The sequence below is a fragment of the Balaenoptera acutorostrata genome, chromosome 1 (assembly GCF_949987535.1).
Source record: "Balaenoptera acutorostrata chromosome 1, mBalAcu1.1, whole genome shotgun sequence".
Lineage (NCBI taxonomy): Eukaryota > Metazoa > Chordata > Mammalia > Artiodactyla > Balaenopteridae > Balaenoptera > Balaenoptera acutorostrata.
The window spans coordinates 24819423-24841682 of record NC_080064.1 but is presented as its reverse complement, the minus strand read 5'-3'; the positions used below and the strand labels follow the sequence as shown (position 1 = coordinate 24841682).

At 40.7% G+C, this 22260-nt stretch overlaps 1 protein-coding gene and 1 pseudogene across 16 annotated transcripts in view; one reads left to right on the top strand and one right to left on the bottom strand.

Moving 5' to 3' along the window:
- Positions 1-612: 612 nt before the first annotated feature.
- Positions 613-7176, bottom strand: LOC103013219 (60S ribosomal protein L7-like; annotated as a pseudogene).
- A 4092-nt stretch (positions 7177-11268) lies between these two features.
- Positions 11269-22260, top strand: part of PUM1 (pumilio RNA binding family member 1) — a 130048-nt gene continuing 119056 nt past the window's right edge. For 12 of the 16 annotated variants that reach the window (XM_007170571.2, XM_028163568.2, XM_028163563.2 and 9 more), the window contains exons 1-2: positions 11269-11402; positions 16195-16568. In XM_007170571.2, the coding sequence (XP_007170633.1) occupies positions 16206-16568 (363 nt within the window). In that variant the 5' untranslated portion in view covers positions 11269-11402; positions 16195-16205. Of the gene's footprint in view, positions 11403-16194; positions 16569-22260 lie in introns of those variants that run through there. The other 4 variants (XM_057543152.1, XM_057543147.1, XM_028163569.2 and 1 more) reach the window with 2 other exon arrangements.

The window sequence follows — 22260 nt, the reverse complement described above, 5'->3', positions numbered from 1 at the left end:
AATCCGCCCGCCAATGCAGGGGACATGTGTTCGAGCCCTGGTCCAGGAGGATCCCACATGCCATGGAGCAACTAAGCCCGTGGTCCACAACTACTGAGCCTGCGCTCTAGGGCCCGCAAGCCACAACTACTGAAGCCCGCACTCCTAGAGCCTGTGCTCAGCAACAAGATAAGCCACTGCAGTGAGAAGCCCGTGCACTGCGAGGAAGAGTAGCCCCCACTGGCTGCAACTAGAGAAAGCCCACACGCAGCAACAAAGACCCAACACAGCCAAAAATAAATAAATAAATTTATAAAAAAAAAAAAGAAAGAAATAATATGCTACCTGTTCTTATTAATTTGGTTTAGTTGAAACTTCTTTTTGAAAAATTACAGCAAGGGTGATACACAATTAAAAACCATTTAAAAAAATAACACAACACTAAGTTAAATTAAAAAATTAAAGTTAAATAAAAGTTAAAACAAATATATTTAGAAATTTAAAAAGAAACAAATAAATCATGAGTCAAAGAAGAAATCACATTGGAAATAGAAAAATACATAGAACTAAGTTATTATAAAGATATTACGTTAACATTTGTAGGATGCAGAGAAAATAGAGTCTCAAGGGAAATGTATGGCTTTAAATGTTTGTATCAGAAAATAATAAAAGATAAAATTAATGAACTAAATGTAAAAGAAAAAATTGAAAGAATAAACCTAGAAACATAGACATAAGGATATAATAACCAAAATAATGAATGGTAGAAATCAATGAAAAAGACCCAAAGTAAAAAAATTGTTTGTTTTTCAATTTGAAATCAGTCACTTTTTATTAACTGACTGGATTATAAAAATAATCATGGTAGACACCTTAGTTCATCCTTCTAATAAGCCTGTTCATCTGGTCTTCTCTTTTGCCAGCAACTCCACCTTCCAAAATGGGTGGTCTTTTTCTTCATTCTGCCTGTCAGAGAAGATAATTTGAAGGGCTGGAGGAAGTTGTTTGCTTCTTTGAAGTGTTTCCAACAGTATAAATCTCATGAATCAGATCCTCCATTCAGATGATTCCAAATATACCAAGACATCAAGCAATCAATGTGTTAATACGTCAGGGCAATTCACTTCTTGTTGATTTTGCCATAACTCACATTTGTAGATCAATTCATTTACTGACTTCAGATTCTGGCACCCACAGGCAATACATGGTTCCACAATCCTCACAGTGTTAACTGAAGCCTTGTTGAGCTCAAAGAAGGTGCTATTGAAGATCCGGCGAAGGCAAAGAACCTGCAACTCCTTGCAGACCTTTGAGCTCATACCACTGATACTGATGACAAATGCCAATTTGGGTTTCTCAGGTTGATAGAAGTTGCCAGCTTTTCGTGTCATCCTAGCCATTCAAATCTCAGTCTGTACATCTGCCTATATTCCTTGTGACAGTACTTAGCTTTTTTGTAAGGTAAGCTTCCTCCTTGCATTTCAAAGAATTTTTTGGGCAAACTTCTTTCTTAGATGCTTGATCAGCAGCTCTGTAAAATTTCTTCACTCTTAAGGGCTTTTGACACAGCAGGAAGCTTTTTCTCCTTTTCTGCACCCTCCATGGTTCCAGATGGAAAAGAGGAAGAAAAAAATGTTTTTCTTTTTAAAAAGCTAACAGAATAAACACATCTCTTGTGAGATTTAATGAGAATAGAAAGAAAAGCACAAATAAATAATATTATAAATAATAAAGGGGCTATAACTACAGAGAAAACTTAGATTTAAAAGATATTAAAGAGAAAACTGTTGTAAACTTATGCCAATAAATTTCAAAATTTATATGAAATGAATAATTTCCTGGCAAATATAACAATTAAAATTGACTCAAGAAAAACCCAAATGGCAAGTAATCTTATAATGATTAAAATTATACTCTTGAGAATTTATCCCAGAGAAATGAAAATTATGTTCACAAAACAAAACATCTGTACACAATTGTTTATAGCAGTTTTGCTTGTAATAGCCAAAAACTGGAAACAAGCAAAATGTCCTTCAATGGTTGAATTCAATGGTTCAGCAATACCACTGAATACTAGTTAATTCAGCAATGAAAAAGAACATTGATACATGCAAAAACATGGATAGAACTGAAGGGAATTATGCTGAGTGAAAAAAGCCAACCTTGAATGGTTACATACTGTATGATTCCACTCATATAATATATATATTTTTTAAATTCTTCATTGAATCTATTTATTTATTTTTGGCTGCATGGGGTCTTAGTTGAGGCACGCAGGCTTCTCTCTAGTTCTGGCGTGTGGGTTTTCTCTTCTCTAGTTGTGGTGTGCAGGCTCCAGGGTGTGTGGGCTCTGTAGTTGTGGCGTGCAGGCTCTCAAGTTGAGGCGCGTGAGCTCAGTAGTTGCGATGGGTGGACTTAGTTGCCCCGCGGCATGGGGATCTTAGTTCCCTGACCAGGGATCAAAACTGTGTCCCCTGAATTGTAAGGAGGATTCTTTACCACTGGACCACCAGGAAAGTCCCAATATAACATTCTTGAAATAACAAAATTACAGAGATGAAGAACAGATTAGTGGTAGCCAGCAGTTAGAAAAGGGGTGGGGGGAGGAGTGGTTATAGCTGTAAAGGGGGAGTAGAAGGATCTTTGTGGTGATGAAACAGTTTTGTACCTTGATTGTGGTGGTGGTTACACCAGTCCACACATGGGATAAAATTGTATAAAAGTGTACACCCATACACCCAGAAATGAGTGCATGTAAAACTGGTGAAATCTGAGTAAGCCATGTGGGTTGCTCCAAGGGCAATCTTCTGGTTTTGATATTGTACTATAGTTATGCAAGATGTTACCATTAGGGAAAACTGGGTGTGAAGGGTAAAGAGGATCTTCCAGTACAGTTTTTTGCAACTTCCTGTGAATCTATCATTATTTCATAATGAAAGGTTTTTAAACATTGGAGCAGTAAACAACTTCCAACAAAGAAAACACCAGGCCCTGATGGCTTTATAGGCAAATTCTGTCAACTTTCAAGCCACAGATTATTCTTATACACAGATCATCTTATACAACCTCTTCCAGAGCACAGAAAAAGAGGGAATACCCACCTCCTGCCAACTCGATGAGGCCAGTATAACCTGATACCAAATTCAGATAAAGTTAAAACAGGGAAAAGATATTACAAATCCATTTTACTTGTGAATATAGGTGCAAAGATGCTAAACAAAATATTAGTGAATAATATCTGATAATGAATAAAAGAAACAAATACAATGACCAGGTTGGGGTCATCACAGGAATAATATATATACATGTTAGAATATCTATAGATGTCATTTACTATAATAACAGATTAAGGAGGAAAAAGAAACCCATACAAACATTTCAATAAATGCAGGAAAAGTATTTGACAAAATTGAACATAAATTAGAAATAGAATGGTAACTCGAAGAAAGCACCTATAAAAAACATACAATAAATGTTATCATAGATGTGGAAGCTTTAAAAGCATTCCCTTTAAAATTATAGACCTGATACGCATGCCAACTATTGCTATTTCTACTCAACAATGTGATGGAGGCCCTAGCCAGTGCAATAAGAAAATTGTAAGAGATTCATGGCATAACTATTGTAAAGGAAGAGATAAAATTGCCATTATACTCATATGACATGATTATTTTCATTAAAAAACACAATAATCTCTAGACAATTTACTAGAGCAATAGAAGAATATTGCAAGGTAGTTGATTATAAGGTCTGTATACAAAATTGCCAATTGCTCTTCTATACACCAGTAACTTCATATGATGTAATTATAAAAAGAAAACATTAAAATAGCAACAGAACTATGACACAGGAGTAAATCTAATAAGGTATAAGATCTTTAGATACAAAATTATCTAAAGGTATAAGAAAAAGTTATAGGGACTCTCCTGGTGGTACAGTGGTTAAGAATCCGCCTGCCAATGCAGGGGACACGGGTTCGAGCCCTGGTTGGGGAAGATCCCACATGCCACAGAGCAACTAAGCCTGTGCGCAACAACTACTGAGCCTGAGCTCTAGAGCCTGCAAGCCACAGCTATTGAGCCCGAGTGCCATAACTACTGAAACCTGCGTGCCTAGAGCCCATGCTTCACAACAGGAGAAACCACTGCAATGAGAAGCCCATGCACCACAACGTAGAGTAGCCCCCGCTCGCCGCAACTAGAGAAAGCCTGTGTGCAGCAACGAAGACCCAACACAGCCAAAAATAAATAAAATAAATAAATTTTAAAAATAAATAAATAAAATTGTCAATATATACTTCCTTCCAATACTGTTTTTGCTCTGTCCCACAAATTTTGACACATAGTGTTTTCCTTATTATTTGTTTCTAAGTAATTTCCTTTACATTTAAAAAAAAACACAGTGGTTACTTAAAAATGTAATCTTATAGTGTCCAACTTATAGGATTTGTAGTTTTCAACAATAAAAAAGTTTTAACTTTTGCATCTTATGTTTGGAGAACATGGTCTATTATGATATTGATTTTTTGGAATTTGTTGTGGCTTCCTTTATAGTATTATGCATGTTCTATTTTTAAACATGTACTATGTATGTTTAAAAAGTATGATTTTCTGTTGGTTGAGAATAGAATTCTGCATATAGCCAGTAAGTTGAGCTTTTTGTGCTGTTCAGTTTTTTTTTTTTTTTTTTTTTTAGGCCACTTGGTGCTTGGCTTGTGGGATCTTAGCTCCCCGACAAGGGATGGAATCCCAGGCCCCCCGCAATGGAAGCGCAGAGTCCTAAACTCTGGACCACCAGGGAATTCCCAAATCTTTCAATATTTATTGGAATTACTCTTAAGACTTTTTTCCTGCTATATTATTTTGTATTTCCTATTTCCTGTGTAGTAAATAGGAATATATATATGTATATATATATATATATTTGTACTTTGCATGATGAGATTTTCTTCTGCTAGTTTGAAAGTTATAAATGCTATTTTATTTTTTGGGAATTGCCTTAACCTTAAAGCTCATACTCATGTTTATTTAATTCCTATCAGTTTCTAAAATCTATCTATACCGACATCTCCTAACAAGCCAGTGCTTTTACATCTATTTCATATGCCATTGGATTCCTCTGTGAGGTCATTTATGGACATATTGTCTAGAATTTTACTTCTGGGATTTTATTAATAAACTTTCTAATCCTTTTTCTTTGGTATTAGCTTTTCTTTTTCTCTCTTTCTTTCTTCCTTTCCTTTTTTTTTTTTTGTCAAAACTATACTTTGCTTCCTCAGTTTCTCGCATGTATTGAATTTGCTTCAGTTTTGTTTTCATTGAGGCTTTCCCACTTCCCTGATTTGACCCCATATCTCTGGAGGATGGGTGAAAAGACAGTCACCATCCTCTCAACCCTCACCTACATACCAGTTTTAATTTTCCTCAGGTTTTTCTTATTTACAATTCATAGTGCTTCTTGACTCTGTGGCTTTATTTTTTTCACTAGTTTTGGTAAATTAGCCCTTTCATGTCAAGTATTTCTTCTGCCCCACTCTTTCCTTCCTGTCCTTTCAGTTTTCCAGTGCCCTGTATGTTAAACAGTCTCATTCTCTCCTCTATAACTCTATCCTTTCTCTCTTTCCTACCCTTTTGCCTCTTTATGTTTCATTCTGGATATTTTCTTCCCACCTCTAAGTTTACTAATTCTCTCTTCAGTGGTGTTTATTTAATCTGCTGTTAATCCCAATCCACTGGGTTGTTAATTTCTATTATATTTTTCTGTCATAGAATTGGCTTTTGTCTGTACTTTCCAGTTTTCTGTCAGAATTATCCATCTTCCATTTATCTTCTTGAACACAACAAACAATTTGATGACTTCAATATGAGGTTCTTTTGCCTGCTTTTTAATTGTCTTTCCTTGCTGCTATTTTTTGTTCATGTTATCTTGTCTCCTAGTATGCGTGATTATTTTTGTTTGTTCACTGAATATTATATTTGCATGTGTTCATAGAAATAATTTGAGGCCTAGATAATGATATCTTTAGAGAGGATTCACTTTGTTTCCTTTTCTTTTTTTCCTTTAAAGACTTTTTTAATGTGGACCACTTTTTTTTTTTTTAAGTCTTTATTGAATTTGTTACAATATTGCTTCTGTTTTATGTTTTGGTGTTTTGGCCGTGAGGCATGTGGGAACTTAGCTCCACGACCAGGGATGGAACCTGCACCCCCTGCATTGAAAGCTGAAGTCTTAACCACTGGACCGCCAGGGAAGTCCCTCACTTTGTTTTCTGCCAGGTACTTGGGCACTGGCACTCTGGGATCACTTTAAGACAATTTCAGTGTTTGAGATGTTTTGAAGTTGAGTTTCAATCTTTGTAAGAGCTTGTCTACTCTATTCACCTTTGCTTTTAGGGTACAGTCTGTTGGGATCCCAATCCAAAGTGAGAGCTGTTTACTAGGTGCTTTCTCTCTTAGCAGGTTCTGGACTCCAATCTCTGTTCTGCTAAGTACCCAAGGCTGTTGTAAGCATCATTCTGTCTCTTAGCTACCTCTCAGGAAAACTACGTCTCAAGAAATGCCCCACCTGGAAAAGTAGTCCTATTTATGGGGCTTACATTCCTCAATCTCTCTCCTTTCCCAGATCCTGGCTCAGTAATTCTTCACTAACTTGTTAACTTTCCAATGATTTCAAGACGAGATTTTCAGATTTTTCCAGTTTTCTAGTTTTCCTCAGTGGGAGAGTTGATCGGAATTACTTAGTCACCAATGCTGGAAGCCCAAACCCTCCCTCCCTCCTCCGTTCCTATGGGAAAAGCACTCTCATAACCAAGATTTGCTAAAAAACAGAATGACAATGGAAATGTTAACAGTGTAACAATTACCCAAGTACCAAAACAAAGAGTGGAAGTGCCACCCAAGGGAGAGTCTACAAATATACAAAAACACAAGTGTAACACAGTTGAAAAAGCAAATCAAATCAACACTGATAACAAAGCATCTTTGCAGAAAATTGGGGGTGTCCCAACTTTGCTTAAGAATGCTTTATATTCAGTTTACAAATACAATATTATAGTAACACTTACCACCCCATAGCAGTTGGCTGTAAGAGAGAGTGAAAGTCTGTGGAATTGAACAGCATTTGTCCACTCCAGGATTTGTTCTCAGCTGTCAGCATGGCCAGTTTGCTGACTCACTGGTGAGCCTCAGACCATACGTGGAGAACCACTTCCACACGAAGGAAGAGGTAACATTTGAAATTCTTGAACAAAGGCATTCTTGAATGGCCTTCACTAAATGTTTCTGTCTGAGATCTCTCTTTGTCTGATTAGGTTACAATGGAATGGATTACTGATTAGATTAAAACACCCTTCCCAAATCCACCCTAATCCTCATCCCAGGTCAGTTTGATTAGATTCTTGGTTTTTGAAAACTCCCAAAGATTGATTACATTATCTGTTATGCATGGGTTTAATCAGTTGAATTGTGGAGATTTTCAAGATTTAGAGATGATTTCGACAACCTCCTGAACTGACAACTTTCAGCAAATAGCCTTAGATAACACGTTTGGATAAATACTAATCTGGTTCCATAACCTCCCAAGTCTCAGTTTTCTCATTTTTATTTTTTAAAAATTAATATTTGTTTATTTTTATTTTGGCTGCACTGAGTCTTAGTTGTGGCATTCGGGTTCTTTCATTGTGGCATTCGGGATCATTAGTCATGACATGCGGAATCCTTTCAGCTGGGACATGTGAACTCTGAGTTGCGGCATGCATGTGGGATCTAGTTCCCTGACCAGGGATCGAACCCGAGCCCCCTGCACTGGGAGCCCGAAGGCTTAGCCACTGGACCACCAGGGAAGTCCCAGTTTTCTCATTTTTAAATGGGAATAATAATGTTGCTCATGTTTTTTTTTTTTTTTTTTAATTTTTTTCCCCCCTACTTTATTTATTTATTTATTTATTTTTGGCTGTGTTGGGTCTTCGGTTCGTGCGAGGGCTTTCTCCAGTTGCGGCAAGCAGGGGCCACTCTTCATTGCGGTGCGGGGACCGCTCTTCATCGCGGTGCGCGGGCCTCTCACTATCGCGGCCCCTCCCATTGCGGGGCACAGGCTCCAGACGCGCAGGCTCAGCAGCTGTGGCTCACGGGCCCAGCCGCTCCGCGGCATGCGGGATCCTCCCAGACCAGGGCCCGAACCCGTGTCCCCTGCATTAGCAGGCAGATTCTCAACCACTGCGCCACCAGGGAAGCCCTAATGTTGCTCATGTCATAGGTATTTGGGGAGTTTTAAATGAAATAATGTATGTAAAAGTCTTATAGTGCATGGCACACAGGTAAGCATTTGATAATAGGATGTCTCATGAGTTTGTTGCAGGTGATGTTCTGATAGAGTTATTTTTGGGGCTGGCGGGGGCCTAAGGTTTTTTGAGAGCAATTCCTTAAGGGAAAGCAGGGATGGCTGGCTGGTATTCCGTTGGGCTTTGGATGGAGGAGAGGCCTGGATGGGGTGTGATACCTCATGACTGTGGCTAAACTGATAATGGAAACTCTGACTGAGTAATGAAAGCTAAAGCTTAAAATTGAGCTAATCATGGATCTCAGAATGACATCATGGAGCACAGAGCCTGGTAAAGTTCTGGAAATTTTGTAATTTTCTCATGTCTGCTAAGTTTCCTCCTCTTATATGTTTTTCTAATATGGCTACTCAGCACATTCCACTGTCCTGGCCCCATGGGGCTAAATGCTTTATCTGCTTTATTTCATTTAGTGCTGTTATATTAACGTTATGTTCCGTGGGAGAAAACTGGAGGCTCAGAGAGGTAAGGAAGTAATTTCTGGTCTGGCTTAAGAGCTGGGATCTTTGAATACAACATATTACTTTTAGGACCATTGGATTTGAGAGTTATCACTCTAAATGGCTGTTGAATTCATTCATTTAACAAACACTTAATGAGCAATGACTCTGTGCCTTGCACTAAGCTGCTCTCTGGGGATTCAGAAATGAATACAAGACTACAACTACAATAAAACAGCTACATTTATTGAGTGCTAATTCTCTGTCAGGCACTTTATATATGTTAGTTTATTTAACCGTTGGAACAGTCCTGTGAGTATGTACCCTGATTTTGCAAATGAGGGTGCTGACACTCAGGAACTTGTCCAAGGTCACATAGCCTGGAAGTAGCAGATCTTTAACTTCCAAGTCTTATCTTCTTTTTCAGAAATAAAAATCTCACCCTTTTATCTTTTAAATAAAAAATAACATAAAAAAGGAATATCTCCTCAAACAATATAAACAATATGAGTGCTGATTTTCTCACAAAACTTGCCAAAACAGGGTATTAATGATCATTTAAATTTTTGCCAGTGTATTTAATAGATGAAAATATTATATTTCAAAGTTGTATTTCTTTTTATTATTCACTTTTTCTCATTTTTATAGCTTTAGTGAGATATATTTCTTTTTAAAAATATTTATTTATTTATTTTTGGCTGAGTTGGGTCTTTGTTGTTGCATGCGGGCTTTCTCTAGTTGCAGCGAGAGGGGGCTACTTTTCGTTGCGTTGCGTGGGCTTCTCATTGCAGTGGCTTCTCTTGTTGCCACACACGGGCTCTAGGGCGTGTGGGCTTCAGTAGTTATGGCTCGCGGGCTCAGTAGTTGTGGCGCAGGGGCTTAGCTGCTCCGCGGCATGTGGGATCTTCTGGGACAAGGGGTCGAAACTGTGTCCCCTGCATTGGCAGGCGGATTCTTAACCACCAGGAAAGTCCAGATATATTTCAAATAATATAAACTTCACCATTTAAGGTGCACACAGTTCAGTGGTTTTTAGCATATTGTCAGAGTTGTGCAACCATCATTATAATCTAATTTAATTTATTTATTTGGCTGTGCCGGGTCCTCGTTCCCGCGTGCGGGATTTTCAATGGGGCATGCGAACTCCTAGTTTCGGCATGTGGGATCTAGTTCCCTGACCAGGGATCGAAGCTGGGCCCCCTGCCTTGGGAGCAGGGAGTCTTAGCCACTGCGCCATCAGGAACTCCCGGTTATCTATTTTATATATAGCAGTGTGTATGTGTTAATCCCAAACTCCTAATTTATCCCTTCCCCCCCTTCCCCTTTGGTAAACATAAATTTGGTTTCTATGTCTGGATTGCTCTTTTTTAACTGATTAGAGAATTTCAGTATTTATCATGAAGATTAACCATTTGTCTACCACGAGTATTACAATATTTTAAAGCTATTTTCTCGCTTATTCATTGATGGTGGCACTCTTACTATATAAATGTTTAATTTTCCTTCAATATTTAAAGGGATTTATTGATTTTGATTCATAATAAACATTTCCCCTCTCTAATTAAAAAGCTTTCTCCCCCTATATCCTCTTCTGGTCTTTTATAGTGTTGTGGTTTGCTTATGTTTTCAATCCATCTTGGGTTTAGTTTTATATATAAACTATATCTTATGAAATACTGATTTTGAGAAGTCACTTTCATCAAATGGCCATTTTCAGTTTCTATTCATTTTCGGAACTGGACAGAATGACAACGGCTAACACTGAATGAGTGCTTACAAACAAGGTCAGCTTTGCATCTTTGATTTGGGTTTAATGTTCTGCTATCTCCAACTTGAAATTCATTAACAATTTTGAACAAGGGGCCCTCACACTTTCATTCTGCGCTAGACCCCGCAAATTCTATAGTGGGCCTATTTACAAGTACCAGGCACTGTACTAAGCATTTCACATTATTAAATGGAATAATAAGCCATATTATCCACTTAATCCTCAGGGCAGAGTTAAGTAGCAATTCTCATTTTCCTTTTCATTTTACAAATGGGGCAATGGAAGCAGGAAGATTAAGTAAGTCCACAGAGCCAGAAAGTTGCAGCAAAGGGGTTTGAACCCAGCTCCTGTCCCGCCAGAACCTTGGAATAAGCGTCCATTAATCCTGCAGGCCGTTACAATCTGGAGGTGAAATAGGGAGGGCGCGGAGGCGGGTGGCGCCTCGGCTAAGGTCACTACCCTGACACCGCGTGCCCAGCTCCGTGCGGTGCTGGGCCGGGAACCGGGCACCGCGGGCGCTCCAGTGCGGGCCCGTGGGACCCCGCCTTTTGCCCGCGGCGGCCCGCGAGGGGACGGCGCGCGCTCCTCTCGCGGGCGGCCACTCGCGCGCGCAGCGGTAGTGTTGCCTGCGAGTTTCCCAAGTTCACACAGGCCCTGGGTTGGCATGGCAACCAGGCAACCTGTTCCAGAGCCGCCAGCCTTCTCCGCACATGCCGCTGCCACAGCCAGGGCCGGGGCCCGAGCCTATCCCATGATGCACAGCGCCAGCCCAGTCCCCAGTGGGCCGCCATGTTGTCGGAGTGAAAGGTAAGGGGGAGCGAGAGCGCCGGAGAGAGAAGATCGGGGGGCTGAAATCCATCTTCATCCTACCGCTCCGCCCGTAAGTATCCGCACCCCGCCAGCCCCAAACGCTGCTCCGGACCCCCAGCGAGCAGATTATCCCTTTGTATTGGTGTTTCAGAGCGGCTGGGGGGGTGAGAAGGGCTTTGGAAAAGCCGCCGGGGCCCTGGCTGAGGCTTCTCACTCGCTCTTCCTCGTACATGTTTTGGAGTCAGCAGCAAGGCCCCTATTGTTATCAAAGGAGGGAGGGGGTGGGGAGCGGGGTCGAAGCGAGGAAAATGCCGGGGGTTTAGGCCCGGGCCCAGGGCATAGACGTGTCTCTACATTTCTGCTGGGCCCCGTTGGAGCCCCTGAAGATTGATGTTGCCATTCGGGTTGCTTTTTTGATGGGTTTGCGAAGCCCCGAGTCTTCTGTGTGGCCATGAAGTGTAATTCTGTGCCACTGTGGATTTCTTCGACTTCTTGAGCTTCCGTGGCAGCGCCGAAGCAGGAGGAACAATAAATCGCTTTAGAAGCAGCCGTGGCCCTCGTCTGCAGGCGAGACCCACGATGGGGGAACTTTGCGAGCCTTAAATGTGGAGAAGTAGGCGATCAGGAAGTTTCAGATCGCTTTTTAGGCTCCTGGGTACTTGTGGCCTTTTGTTTCTGTGAGAGCTTGTTTTTGGTGGGTTCTTCCTCTTTGAGCCTCCCTGTGTTGGTGCGTGTCTGTCTTAACTCTAAGAAGGGTTCATGTCTTCGTAGTAGGTAAACAGATACACAATACTAGATAGTTTTAGTCCTCATGGACGTCCTTGGTAAACCTAGATCGTTTGTTAATACTTGTCGGTACCACTCCCACGTCAAGTGAGGAATACGCTCCCGTACTCCCCCCCCCCCGCCACTATATTCCCCCCTCCCCCACATTATCAGGAAAGGTTTTATCCTCCCCGTAACTTGAAAGGTTGTTACTCTTCATTGTCCAATTAAGAGAACACTGTTCTTAGTTGTATCAATTCGTTCACTTCCTACTCTGCCTGAGATTAAGAATGGGATTTTATGAGGCTTTTTTGGGATTCTCTTTTAAAGTCAGTTATTGCTGAAACCGTAGGCTTGTGGTTTTAGCTTGTTTGTTTTATGAAAAAAAATCAAAACTCACCAAGACAGAGGTGGGTGGCTCCCGATGCAGTTTTAGTAAGCAAAATAAACATTTTGACCCGTTGCTAGTTTTAACTTTATAAAACACTCTTGGGTGCTGTTGATTCTTTATCTGGATTTTTGGGAAATACTGGATTCTGAACTGAGCATTTTGCCTTAGCCACAGTTGGATTCATTTTGTTCAAGGCCACGGCTTTTTGAAGTTGTGTTTGAAGTTTAGTTTGGGTTTGAGATGAACTGCTTTAAAATAAATTTATGACCACAGAATTTTTTTTTTTCCAGTGTGGTAAAAATAAACACCTTTTAAACCAGAAAGCATTTTAGTAAATAAAAGGTGAGCAGTGGAGATAGATTAGATCATGTTCCTTTGTTTGAAATAAAGCCTATTAGTGATACTAAAACAAAACAAAAACAACTTTGGTGTAAACAGTTTGAAAACTGGAAAACTAGAATCAGCACTTATTTTTAGTTGCTTAAAAATTCTTATTTTTATAATGTACCATTTGTAAAAAGAAAAGTCACATTTCAAGTGCTAACACGTAACTTTTTAGTGGGTTTGAGAGTTCTTTCAAAGGCATCAGCAATTTAAATGTTTTCTATTATTTAAGTGACTGATTTCTTAATTTTTATGTTGTAGTTGCCAAGATATTACAAAACTACCCATGACACTTGTTAATTGCTTAGGTATTTGCTCACTTTCAAAATGTCCCTTCTGCCAGATTTTCTCTTGTTTGAGAAACTGCCTTGCCTCATTAGGTAAAGCAGGAAGTCTCAGGGGATACAGATAGCTTTACAAAAGCCAATTGTTTTGTTTGAACATTTTTATAGGAACCCTCCCCCCTATGCCTTGATAGAATGAAGTTGTGGTCGGGTGTGTTTCAGTGGTGAATACCTTTTCATTCGGAAGTTCTTTGTTAAATAAGTATTAAGGCAAATCTTTTATTTCAGAAAAGGTTGCATTTGCTATTTTAGGAATCCTCTTAGGGACTGGAGCTCCATTGCTTTAACTGGTGGTAACTGAATTCCTGGGGCCGCAGCATGGTGACTTTGAATTTACCAAAAACTTTTATATCTATTATCTTGATTAAAAAAAAAAACAAGCTTGTGAATCACAGAGAAAGAATTTCTTTCATTTTCTAGATGAGGAAACAGGTTCAGGGAGGTTGTAGTTTAGTGGTAAAACTTGAGTTTTAGGACTCCTGGTTAGCTCTACAACAAAGACGGTTTGATACTCCCTTGTGGAAGAAAATGGGACTGGCTACTATTGGTAATAAGAGGGCAGTGAGTTCTTTTGAAAATCAAACAGGAAGGCATTAGACTGGTTAGGACTTTGCTAGTACCAATGGTAAACACAGCTATGACTTTCCGGTTTTGGTATTTAAGCATGAACATGATTCTGTTCATGAAAGCAGAAACCGAAGTCTAGAAAGCTGGACTACTCCAGTAAAGTTCTGATGGATTGGAATTGTTAACTGAAACTAGGCATTTCCAAATTAGGCTTTGAACAAATTACAAATCTTCTTACTCCTGTTTTCAGAACATGAATTAGTTGTGAGAAACGAATGCTTCTTTATCAGGATGTTTATTCTTTTTTTAAAAATTTTATTTATTTATTTTTTGGTCGTGTTGGGTCTTTGTTGCTGCGTATGGACTTTCTCTAGTTGCGGCGAGCGGGGGCTACTCTTTGTTGCGGTGCACGGGCTTCTCATTGCAGTGGTTTCTCTTGTTGCGGAGCATGGGCTCTAGGCGTGCGGGCTTCAGTCGTTGTGGCACGCGGGCTCAGTAGTTGTGGCTTACAGGCTCTAGAGTGCAGGCTCAATAGTTGTGGTGCATGGGCTTAGTTGCTCCGTGGCATGTGGGATCTCCCCAGACCAGGGCTTGAACCCGTGTCTCCTGCATTGGCAGGCGGATTCTTAACCACTGCACCACCGGGGAAGTCCAGGATGTTTATTCTATGAAGAGAAATAGTTTAACTTTTGAGTCTGTTTTTGAAACGTCACTGTAGGGCTGAAGAGAGATAAGGCATTTGTAGTGGTGGACTGTTAGGTTGATAGCCTTGAAATTAGACTTTAGTGGCTCTGGACAGGTATGTTCTAGTTGGTAACATTAATTTGAAGCATTTTTTTTTTTTTCTTAAGCACCCATAGGCTGTTCTATGTTTTCTACAAATGCAGTTTTTGATTTTAAGAAACGTATTAGTAATGTTTCATAGTAACATTTTGGAGATTCTTTGTTGATCCTTCCAGAGAAGAATAGCAGACTCTAGTGAGAGAAATAGTATCTGTTTTGGTTTACTGGGGTGTGGTAGCAAGGGGGTTGGTAGAAAGAACCAGGCTTGGGTGCGTACAGATTTGGGTTTGAATCCCTCTTTCACAGCTCACTAGCTGAATGACCTCCGGCACATCACATAACTTTTCTTCCCTACCTTAGTGTTTTTATCTGTAAAATAGGAATGATTAGAAAAAAATGTTTGCAATATATTTGCCATACAATTATTATTGTATTGAAGCATTTCTTTTTTTTACAGTGAGACTTTCTATGTAAGGTGAGTGTTTGAATTTGGTTTGGTCTCATCTCTGACTCTGTAGGAGTCAGAGTACTAATAGAATGAAGATGTGATTACAATTATAATTGTAAGTTATTGGTAAAATGCAAAGTTTATTTTCTCCATGTACAGCAGCTGAGAAGGAGTTTCAGGCTAGGAACATTCTGTTGCTGTTCTTAGTCAGAGGGCTTTATTTAAGCTTTTTTTTAGAGCATCCTATGGATATGTCGGACATTTTAAAGGATCCTTTCTTTTTTTTTTTTTTAATTAATTTATTTAATTTATTTATTTTTGGCTGTGTTGGGTCTTCGTTGCTGCAGCGGGCTTTCTCTAGTTGCTGTGAGCGGGGGCTACTCTTAGTTGCGGTGCGCGGGCTTCTCACTGCAGTGGCTTCTCTTGTTGCCGAGCACGGGGTCTAGGCGCACGGGCTTCAGTAGTTGTGGCTCGCGGGCTCTAGAGCACAGGCCCAGTAGTTGCGGCGCACGGGCTTTGTTGCTCCGCGGCATGTGGGATCTTCCCGGACCAGGGCTCGAACCCCTATCCCCTGCACTGGCAGGCGGATTCTTAACCACTGCGCCACCAGGGAAGCCCGGATCCTTTCGTTTTTGACACTCTTGAGTCATTGCTAATTATGTATGGGGTTTGGTTGGTTTATTTATGTATGTATGTATTTATTTATTTATGGCTACGTTGGGTCTTTGTTGCTGCGTGCGGGCTTTCTCTAGTTGCGGCGAGTTGGGGCTACGCTTCGTTGCAGTGCGCGGGCTTCTCATTGAGGTGGCTTCTCTTGTTGCCACACACGGGCTCTAGGCGCGTGGGCTTCAGTAGTTGTGGCTGTCGGGCTCTAGAGCTCAGTAGTTGTGGCGCACGGGCTTAGTTGTTCCGCGGCATGTGGGATCTTCCCTGCCCAGGGCTTGAACTCGTGTCCCCTGCATTGGCAGGTGGATTCTTAACCACTGCGCCACCAGGGAAGCCCGAAGTTTCGGTTTAGAAAATTATGTATATGTTGCAAAACATTTAGCTGCTTGGTAGAAACTGGTTTTAGATGATATATTGCAAAAGCCAGGGGGCTCACGTTTTTATCTTGGTGCATATATCAAGTTATGTTTTAAAAAAGGCAAATTTTAAACATTTGTAACCTGTTTGTCCTTAGGTGTTGGTGGAATGAGCGTTGCATGTGTCTTGAAGAGAAAAGCAGTGCTTTGGCAGGACTCTTTCAGCCCCCACCTGAAACATCACCCTCAAGAACCAGCTAATCCCAACATGCCTGTTGTTTTGACATCTGGAACAGGGTCGCAAGCGCAGCCACAACCAGCTGCAAATCAGGCTCTTGCAGCTGGGACACACTCCAGCCCTGTCCCAGGATCCATAGGAGTTGCAGGCCGTTCCCAGGACGACGCTATGGTGGACTACTTCTTTCAGAGGCAGCATGGTGAGCAGCTTGGGGGAGGAGGAAGTGGTGGAGGCGGCTATAATAATAGCAAACATCGATGGCCTACTGGGGATAACATTCATGCAGAACATCAGGTAAAAAAAGTTCACTATTTCAGCTTTGAAACTCTGTATAATCACTGTCCACTTAGGATATCTGCTTTCAGTGAATGTCTTTAAAAGCCTTAATTGCTAAAGATTTCATTTGGTCTAAACTAAACAGTCACTTGTTTTAAAGCAGGGGTCCCCAACCCCTGGTCCGCGGACTGGTACCGGGCTGTGGTCTGTTAGGAGCCGGGCTGCCCAGCAGGAGGTGAGCTTCATCTGCCACTCCCTGCTGCCCGCCGCCCGCCCGCATTACCACCTGAACCATACCCCACCCCCCCGCCCCGCCCCTGTCCGTGGAAAAATTGTCTTTCATGAAACTGGTCCCTGGTGCCAAAAGGGTTGGGGACCACTGTTTTAAAGGATGATTGTTGTAATGTTGTCACTGAGTCATTTTATCGTTCTGGCGCTAAAGAGCAAAGGACCAATTCATTTAAAAAAAGACTTAAGCTTGTTCTAATGTGCACGTTGCATTTCTGAGTATACTTTTTTGCTCTTAACATATAATCTTTTAAGGTCTGTTTGAGCTGTTTATAGCCCGAATACATATTTTAGAGCTTTTCCTGTTGGGTGTTGGTGACTTTTGTTTTTAAGATGTTATGGTTGAAAGTAGTAGGAAGTTGATAAAAAATCAGCTGCTCAAGTGAAATTTGAAATGGAACTGATATATCTAATGTTTTGTATAGAGAGGAGTGGTTGTGGCTTTTAAGTTTTAATCATCTTTGTTCTCTTGTTCTAAGCACTTGCTTCATTTGGTTAATTTTAACATGCTTGCTTTTACTAATCCAAGACCAAAGCTGGAATCACAGCATATTTTACTGAGAAGAGAGTTTAGCTGTGTTTGCTGACTTCCTGATGGTGATGAAAGGGTTAGAATGTTTTCATCCGGCTATTCTTTGGAATTGGGTATAGGTTGAATTTGCAAAGGTTTATTTTATGTTGCGGGTATCTGAGTACTGACCAGCAAAAAGAACTGACGTCTTTCATGAGGCCTCTAGTGCTTCTGTTCTTCAGAAACAAGTCAGTCACACGCACGCTTGCAAATCTGTGCTCTCAGTTGTGCTTCCCCTTGACCCTTCCAGGACAGGCAGCCAGTGTTCCACAGTTCTTTACCATAGTAGAAATGGGGAGGTGGAATTTGTCAACAGAAATTTATTGAGCATATTGATCATAGGTCTTTGCTTTATTGGAACAATCATCAGTGCTACTTCGTAAGCATCTACTATGTGTAGGTGAGCAGTACTAAGAAATATGAGGTATAGGGGGCTTCTTTGGCACTTAGGGCACTTTTTATCTTATGTGTCTATTACTTAAGGTACTATATTTGTTTCCTATTTACTTGGAGTCTTGGAGGTGGGGATCAAATTTTACTCATTTCAGTGTCCCAGTTCCTAGAATTTGGCATATGATAGAGCGTCAGAAGAAAGTTATTGAATGCATAAGCCCCTAATCCTGTGGCCTTAAAATAAAGCTGGGAAAAAAGGACATTGTCATAAAGATAAGGGCCTTGGATGCCAGGCTAAGGTTTAATTCAGTAGGCAGCAGGAGTTTTTATTGTGTAAGTATGGAGTGGCTTTTATCTAGTGGTGTTTTGGGAAGGTTGAGTTGGCAATAAGAAATTGGAGGGCTTCCCTGGTGGTGCAGTGGTTAAGAATCTGCCTGCCAATGCAGGGGACACAGGTTCGAGCCCTGGTCTGGGAAGATCCCACATGCCGCGGAGCAACTAAGTCCGTGCGCCACAACTACTGAGCCTGTGCTCTGGAGCCCACGAGCCACAATTACTGAGCCCGCGTGCTGCAACTACTGAAATCCGCATGCGTAGAGCCGGTGCTCCGCAAAAAGAGAAGCCACCGTGATGAGAAGCCCGTGCTCCGCAACGAAGAGTAGCCCCCGCTCGCCGCAACTAGACAAAACCCGCACGCAGCAATGAAGACCTAACACAGCCAAAAATAAATAAATTAAAAAATAAATAAATTAAAAAAAAAAAAAAAGAAAAAAAGAAATTGGAGTTGGTGAGGGCTGAGACTAATTCGATAACTACTGTAACAGCCCTGGTGTGAGCAGTGGAAAAGATGGGATGGGACCACAGAATCGGTGATTGAATTAGAAAGTTTTGGTCCCTGGGAAAATAAAGTAATAGAGGAAAAGGAATATAGAAGGGAATCTGGTTTGTGGACAAGGTAATTAAATTTGGTAGAATAGCTGTTGAATTTGAGATGTAGGCAGCTGTGTGTGTAGAGTGAGACCAAGGTGGGAGGTGTTTGGTTTGGATGGTATCTGTCTAGGGGGCAAAGGTGGAAGGCCTGTAACTTTTGCGTTATTTGGCTAAACATTGTTTAAAAATCATGAACGTTGGTTTTTAAAATCTGTATTATGATTTATAATAGATCTGTAAAATTATAGATATTAATTTTATAATTTATAGATAAATTTGTAAATTTATAGATATTATAGATCTGTAAAATCTTGTGTTGGCTTTTCTAATGATAGGCTGATGGGTAAAAGCTGAAAGGAGAATCGAGGTGCTTGGCTTGTTCTTCGCTAGGTGGGCAAGTCAGACTCTGGGTCAGTCCTTAGCAGAGCTCTAAGATCTAAAATCTGGTTGTGTGCTGTGCTGTGCTGTGAAGGCTTACTCTGGGCTCTAGTGCTGAGCCACATCATACGGAATCACATCTGACTTTTTGACCAGTTTTATCCACAGTTGATGTTAAATGGCAAAACCTGTTCATACCAAGGGGTCCTAAACCAGTGACCCAACTTGGAATTGGCACTCATCATACACAGTTCTGTTGGTCTGGATACGTGGTATAATGAATAGCCTTAGGGAACTGCATTAGGGTAGTTGCTATGTTGCAGTGTGGGCCACCCACAAATTACCTCTCCTACAGTCATCAGAGTGTACTGTAACTTACTGGTTTTGGTGTTGAGCTTAACCTCCTGGACTGAACTATGCTAGGGCAGAGACTGTTGTGTTTTTCATGCCCCTTTCCCAGGAGGTGTATGAAGTTTTTGTGTTGATTGAATGAGGGAAGACCACGAAGTTCTTCAGATTTGCACTCAGGTAAAGCAGTGAATCTCAGCTCAAGCAGTGAATCTCAGCTCAGCTGTCCTGCTGAGAAACACATGGCAATAGGTAGTGGCCACTTGCTCAAGCATCAGTAGAGAGTGTAGAGAGTGTAATATAATTGAAGAGTGGGAGGCATATCTCTCTGTGGAGAATCACTGTGCCGGGGGGCGGGGGGTCTCAGTTGCAGCACACGGGATCTGCGTTGTGGCATGTTTAGTTGCAGCATGCGGGATCTTTAGTTGGCATGCATGTGGGATCTAGTTCCCTGACCAGGGATAGAACCTGGGCCCCCTGCATTGGGAGCCCTGAGTCTTACCCACTGGGCCACCAGGGAAGTCCTCTGTATTTGTCTTTTCTACCTTAAGAATATAAACATATTAAGAATCACTTGTTTTAATACATAAAATTATTGTGTTTGGTACAGTTAGAAACTTTGAAGTCCTCATTTTTGGGCCAGATTGAGGTCTTTGGAGGGGAGTGAGGGAAAGAAGTACCATGAATTTTTCTTTTCTTTTTTGGCCTGTAAAATTTACTCATAGTAAACAAGACAATGGATGTGGATCAAGATATTATGTATAAAACACTAGAGGGAATTCCCTGGCGGTACAGTGGTTAGGACTTGGCGCTTTCACTGCTAGGGCCCAGGTTCAGTCCCTGGTCGGGGAGCTAAGATCCCACAAGCTGTGTGGCTCCGCCAAAAAAGAAAAAACACACACACAGGAAAACACGTCTCCCTAAGTAAATAATACTATTTAAAAATGCTGCTTACAAAACTTACATATTTATTTTAACAGTAATTTTTATAACTTCAGATCTTTTCTAAAGGTTTCATCATGTGAAAGCCAGGGTCAGGTCTTTGACTTGTGATTATTTTATTCTCTCATTGTGAAATCTGTTTTCTCTGTAAACTGTTGTGAGATAAAGTGTGTGATGAAATAGGGAAAAAATTTTAAGGTTGATCAGTTGAACTGTGGCCTCTGTACTAGATTTTAAGGGGCAGAGATAGGTTAAAAACTCTGCTTTGGGAGAAAGGAAATTTAGAGGACAACTCCAGAGTTTTCTTGCTTTTGTTAGTAGTCTTTTGGCGCTAGGTGTTATCAGTATCTACCATAGATTGACAGCTGGTGGGAGATATTCTAGATAGCCAGGCAGAATTCAGTGGATAGATTCTTTCTGACTCTATTATTTGTAACCCCCCCCTTTTTTTTCCACTTGGTAACGTTGTCTTCTAGTTGTATACTGACATGTCTATCTTTCTTAATCTCCGGTAGCTGTGAGTTAATCTTTACACTTTATAATTAATAAATACTATGTTAAACTGGGAGGGAACCCAAGTATTCCCATACTGAGAATCTCCTCATTCCCTGGAGATCTTTTTCTGTTGTCCCTGCTCTTTGACTCTGTTAGACCATGCATCTCTTTTCTTTCTGGGTAGATTGCTTAGATTCCTCAGCATTTGGGCCAGTGGCATTTAGTTAACATGCGTTAAAGCTGAGTAATCAATGCTTTCATGTTTTTCAATGTTTTCTGTTTCACTTGTACTCTTGGAGCCTTTTTCATTATATTTGGAGTTCACAGAGACTTGAAAACATTACATACTTGCTCAAAAGGATCATCAGCAGGTTTTCTTTGAGTATAACTTTAAGAACGATTTTCCGGTGTTAAGGATTAGATTCCAGTGTAAAAAAAAAGTATTCATTCTCTAATGCTGTGTGGTTCTAGATGTATGTGCCTCCGAGATGGCACCTTGCAGCAGTTTATGATATATCTTTACTTTGTTTCGTTTCAAAAGGTTTTTGTTGTGGAATTAAGAAAAAAATTTATAAGATAGGTGGTAATGAGATGTAGTAATGGGAAAATAGGGGTATGTTAGGAAGATGAAAAGGGTAAATGTAGAGTTTAGAAATACATACCGGAGTGGTGGGTTATAGAATCTGCTCTGGGTGTGGCCAAAGAAAAGAGGGAAATGGGATGAATCATGAGATTCTTAGTAAGAGAAAAACACAGTAGTTCTCAGGAAGAGGTGTGTTTCAGATTTCAGTTTGGATGTGGTTGAAAGTGCTTTGTAAATCATAAAGTGATATGATATTGTTTTTCATCACACCTCTCTGTACTTGCATATGAGACACACATCTTTTGTGCATGTGTCCATTTTCTCTCAGGCAACAGCATTTGCTTAATATTTTCTACAGGCTGAGCCTGAGTACGGAATTACGCTTCTGGGTATTGTGGAAAAACTTAAAAAAAAAAATGTTCTAGCCCTTGCTTAGAATCTGTTCACTCTTGGGAAATGACTTAACACTCATAGAGGAACACAGGACTGACAGTTAACACAATGCGAAGAGTACTAAGTGCTGAGGATAGGGTAAGAGTTTTTGTTGTTGTTGAGGGATTTCTTCCCTAATTTTTACATTCACTTTCTGTATCTTCTAGATGTAATAAGGAGCTGTAAATGGGAGTGTGGCTTTAGCTCAGAAGACTGCTCTGGCATTTTGCTCCCTGCTATGAATATTGTGAGAAGTGGTGGTCAGTGATTGGCAATAGGTTGGGTGAATTTAATATTTGGAAACTTGATTGAAGAACTCGGGCTGAAGGGTGTACATGGCATTGGTGGTA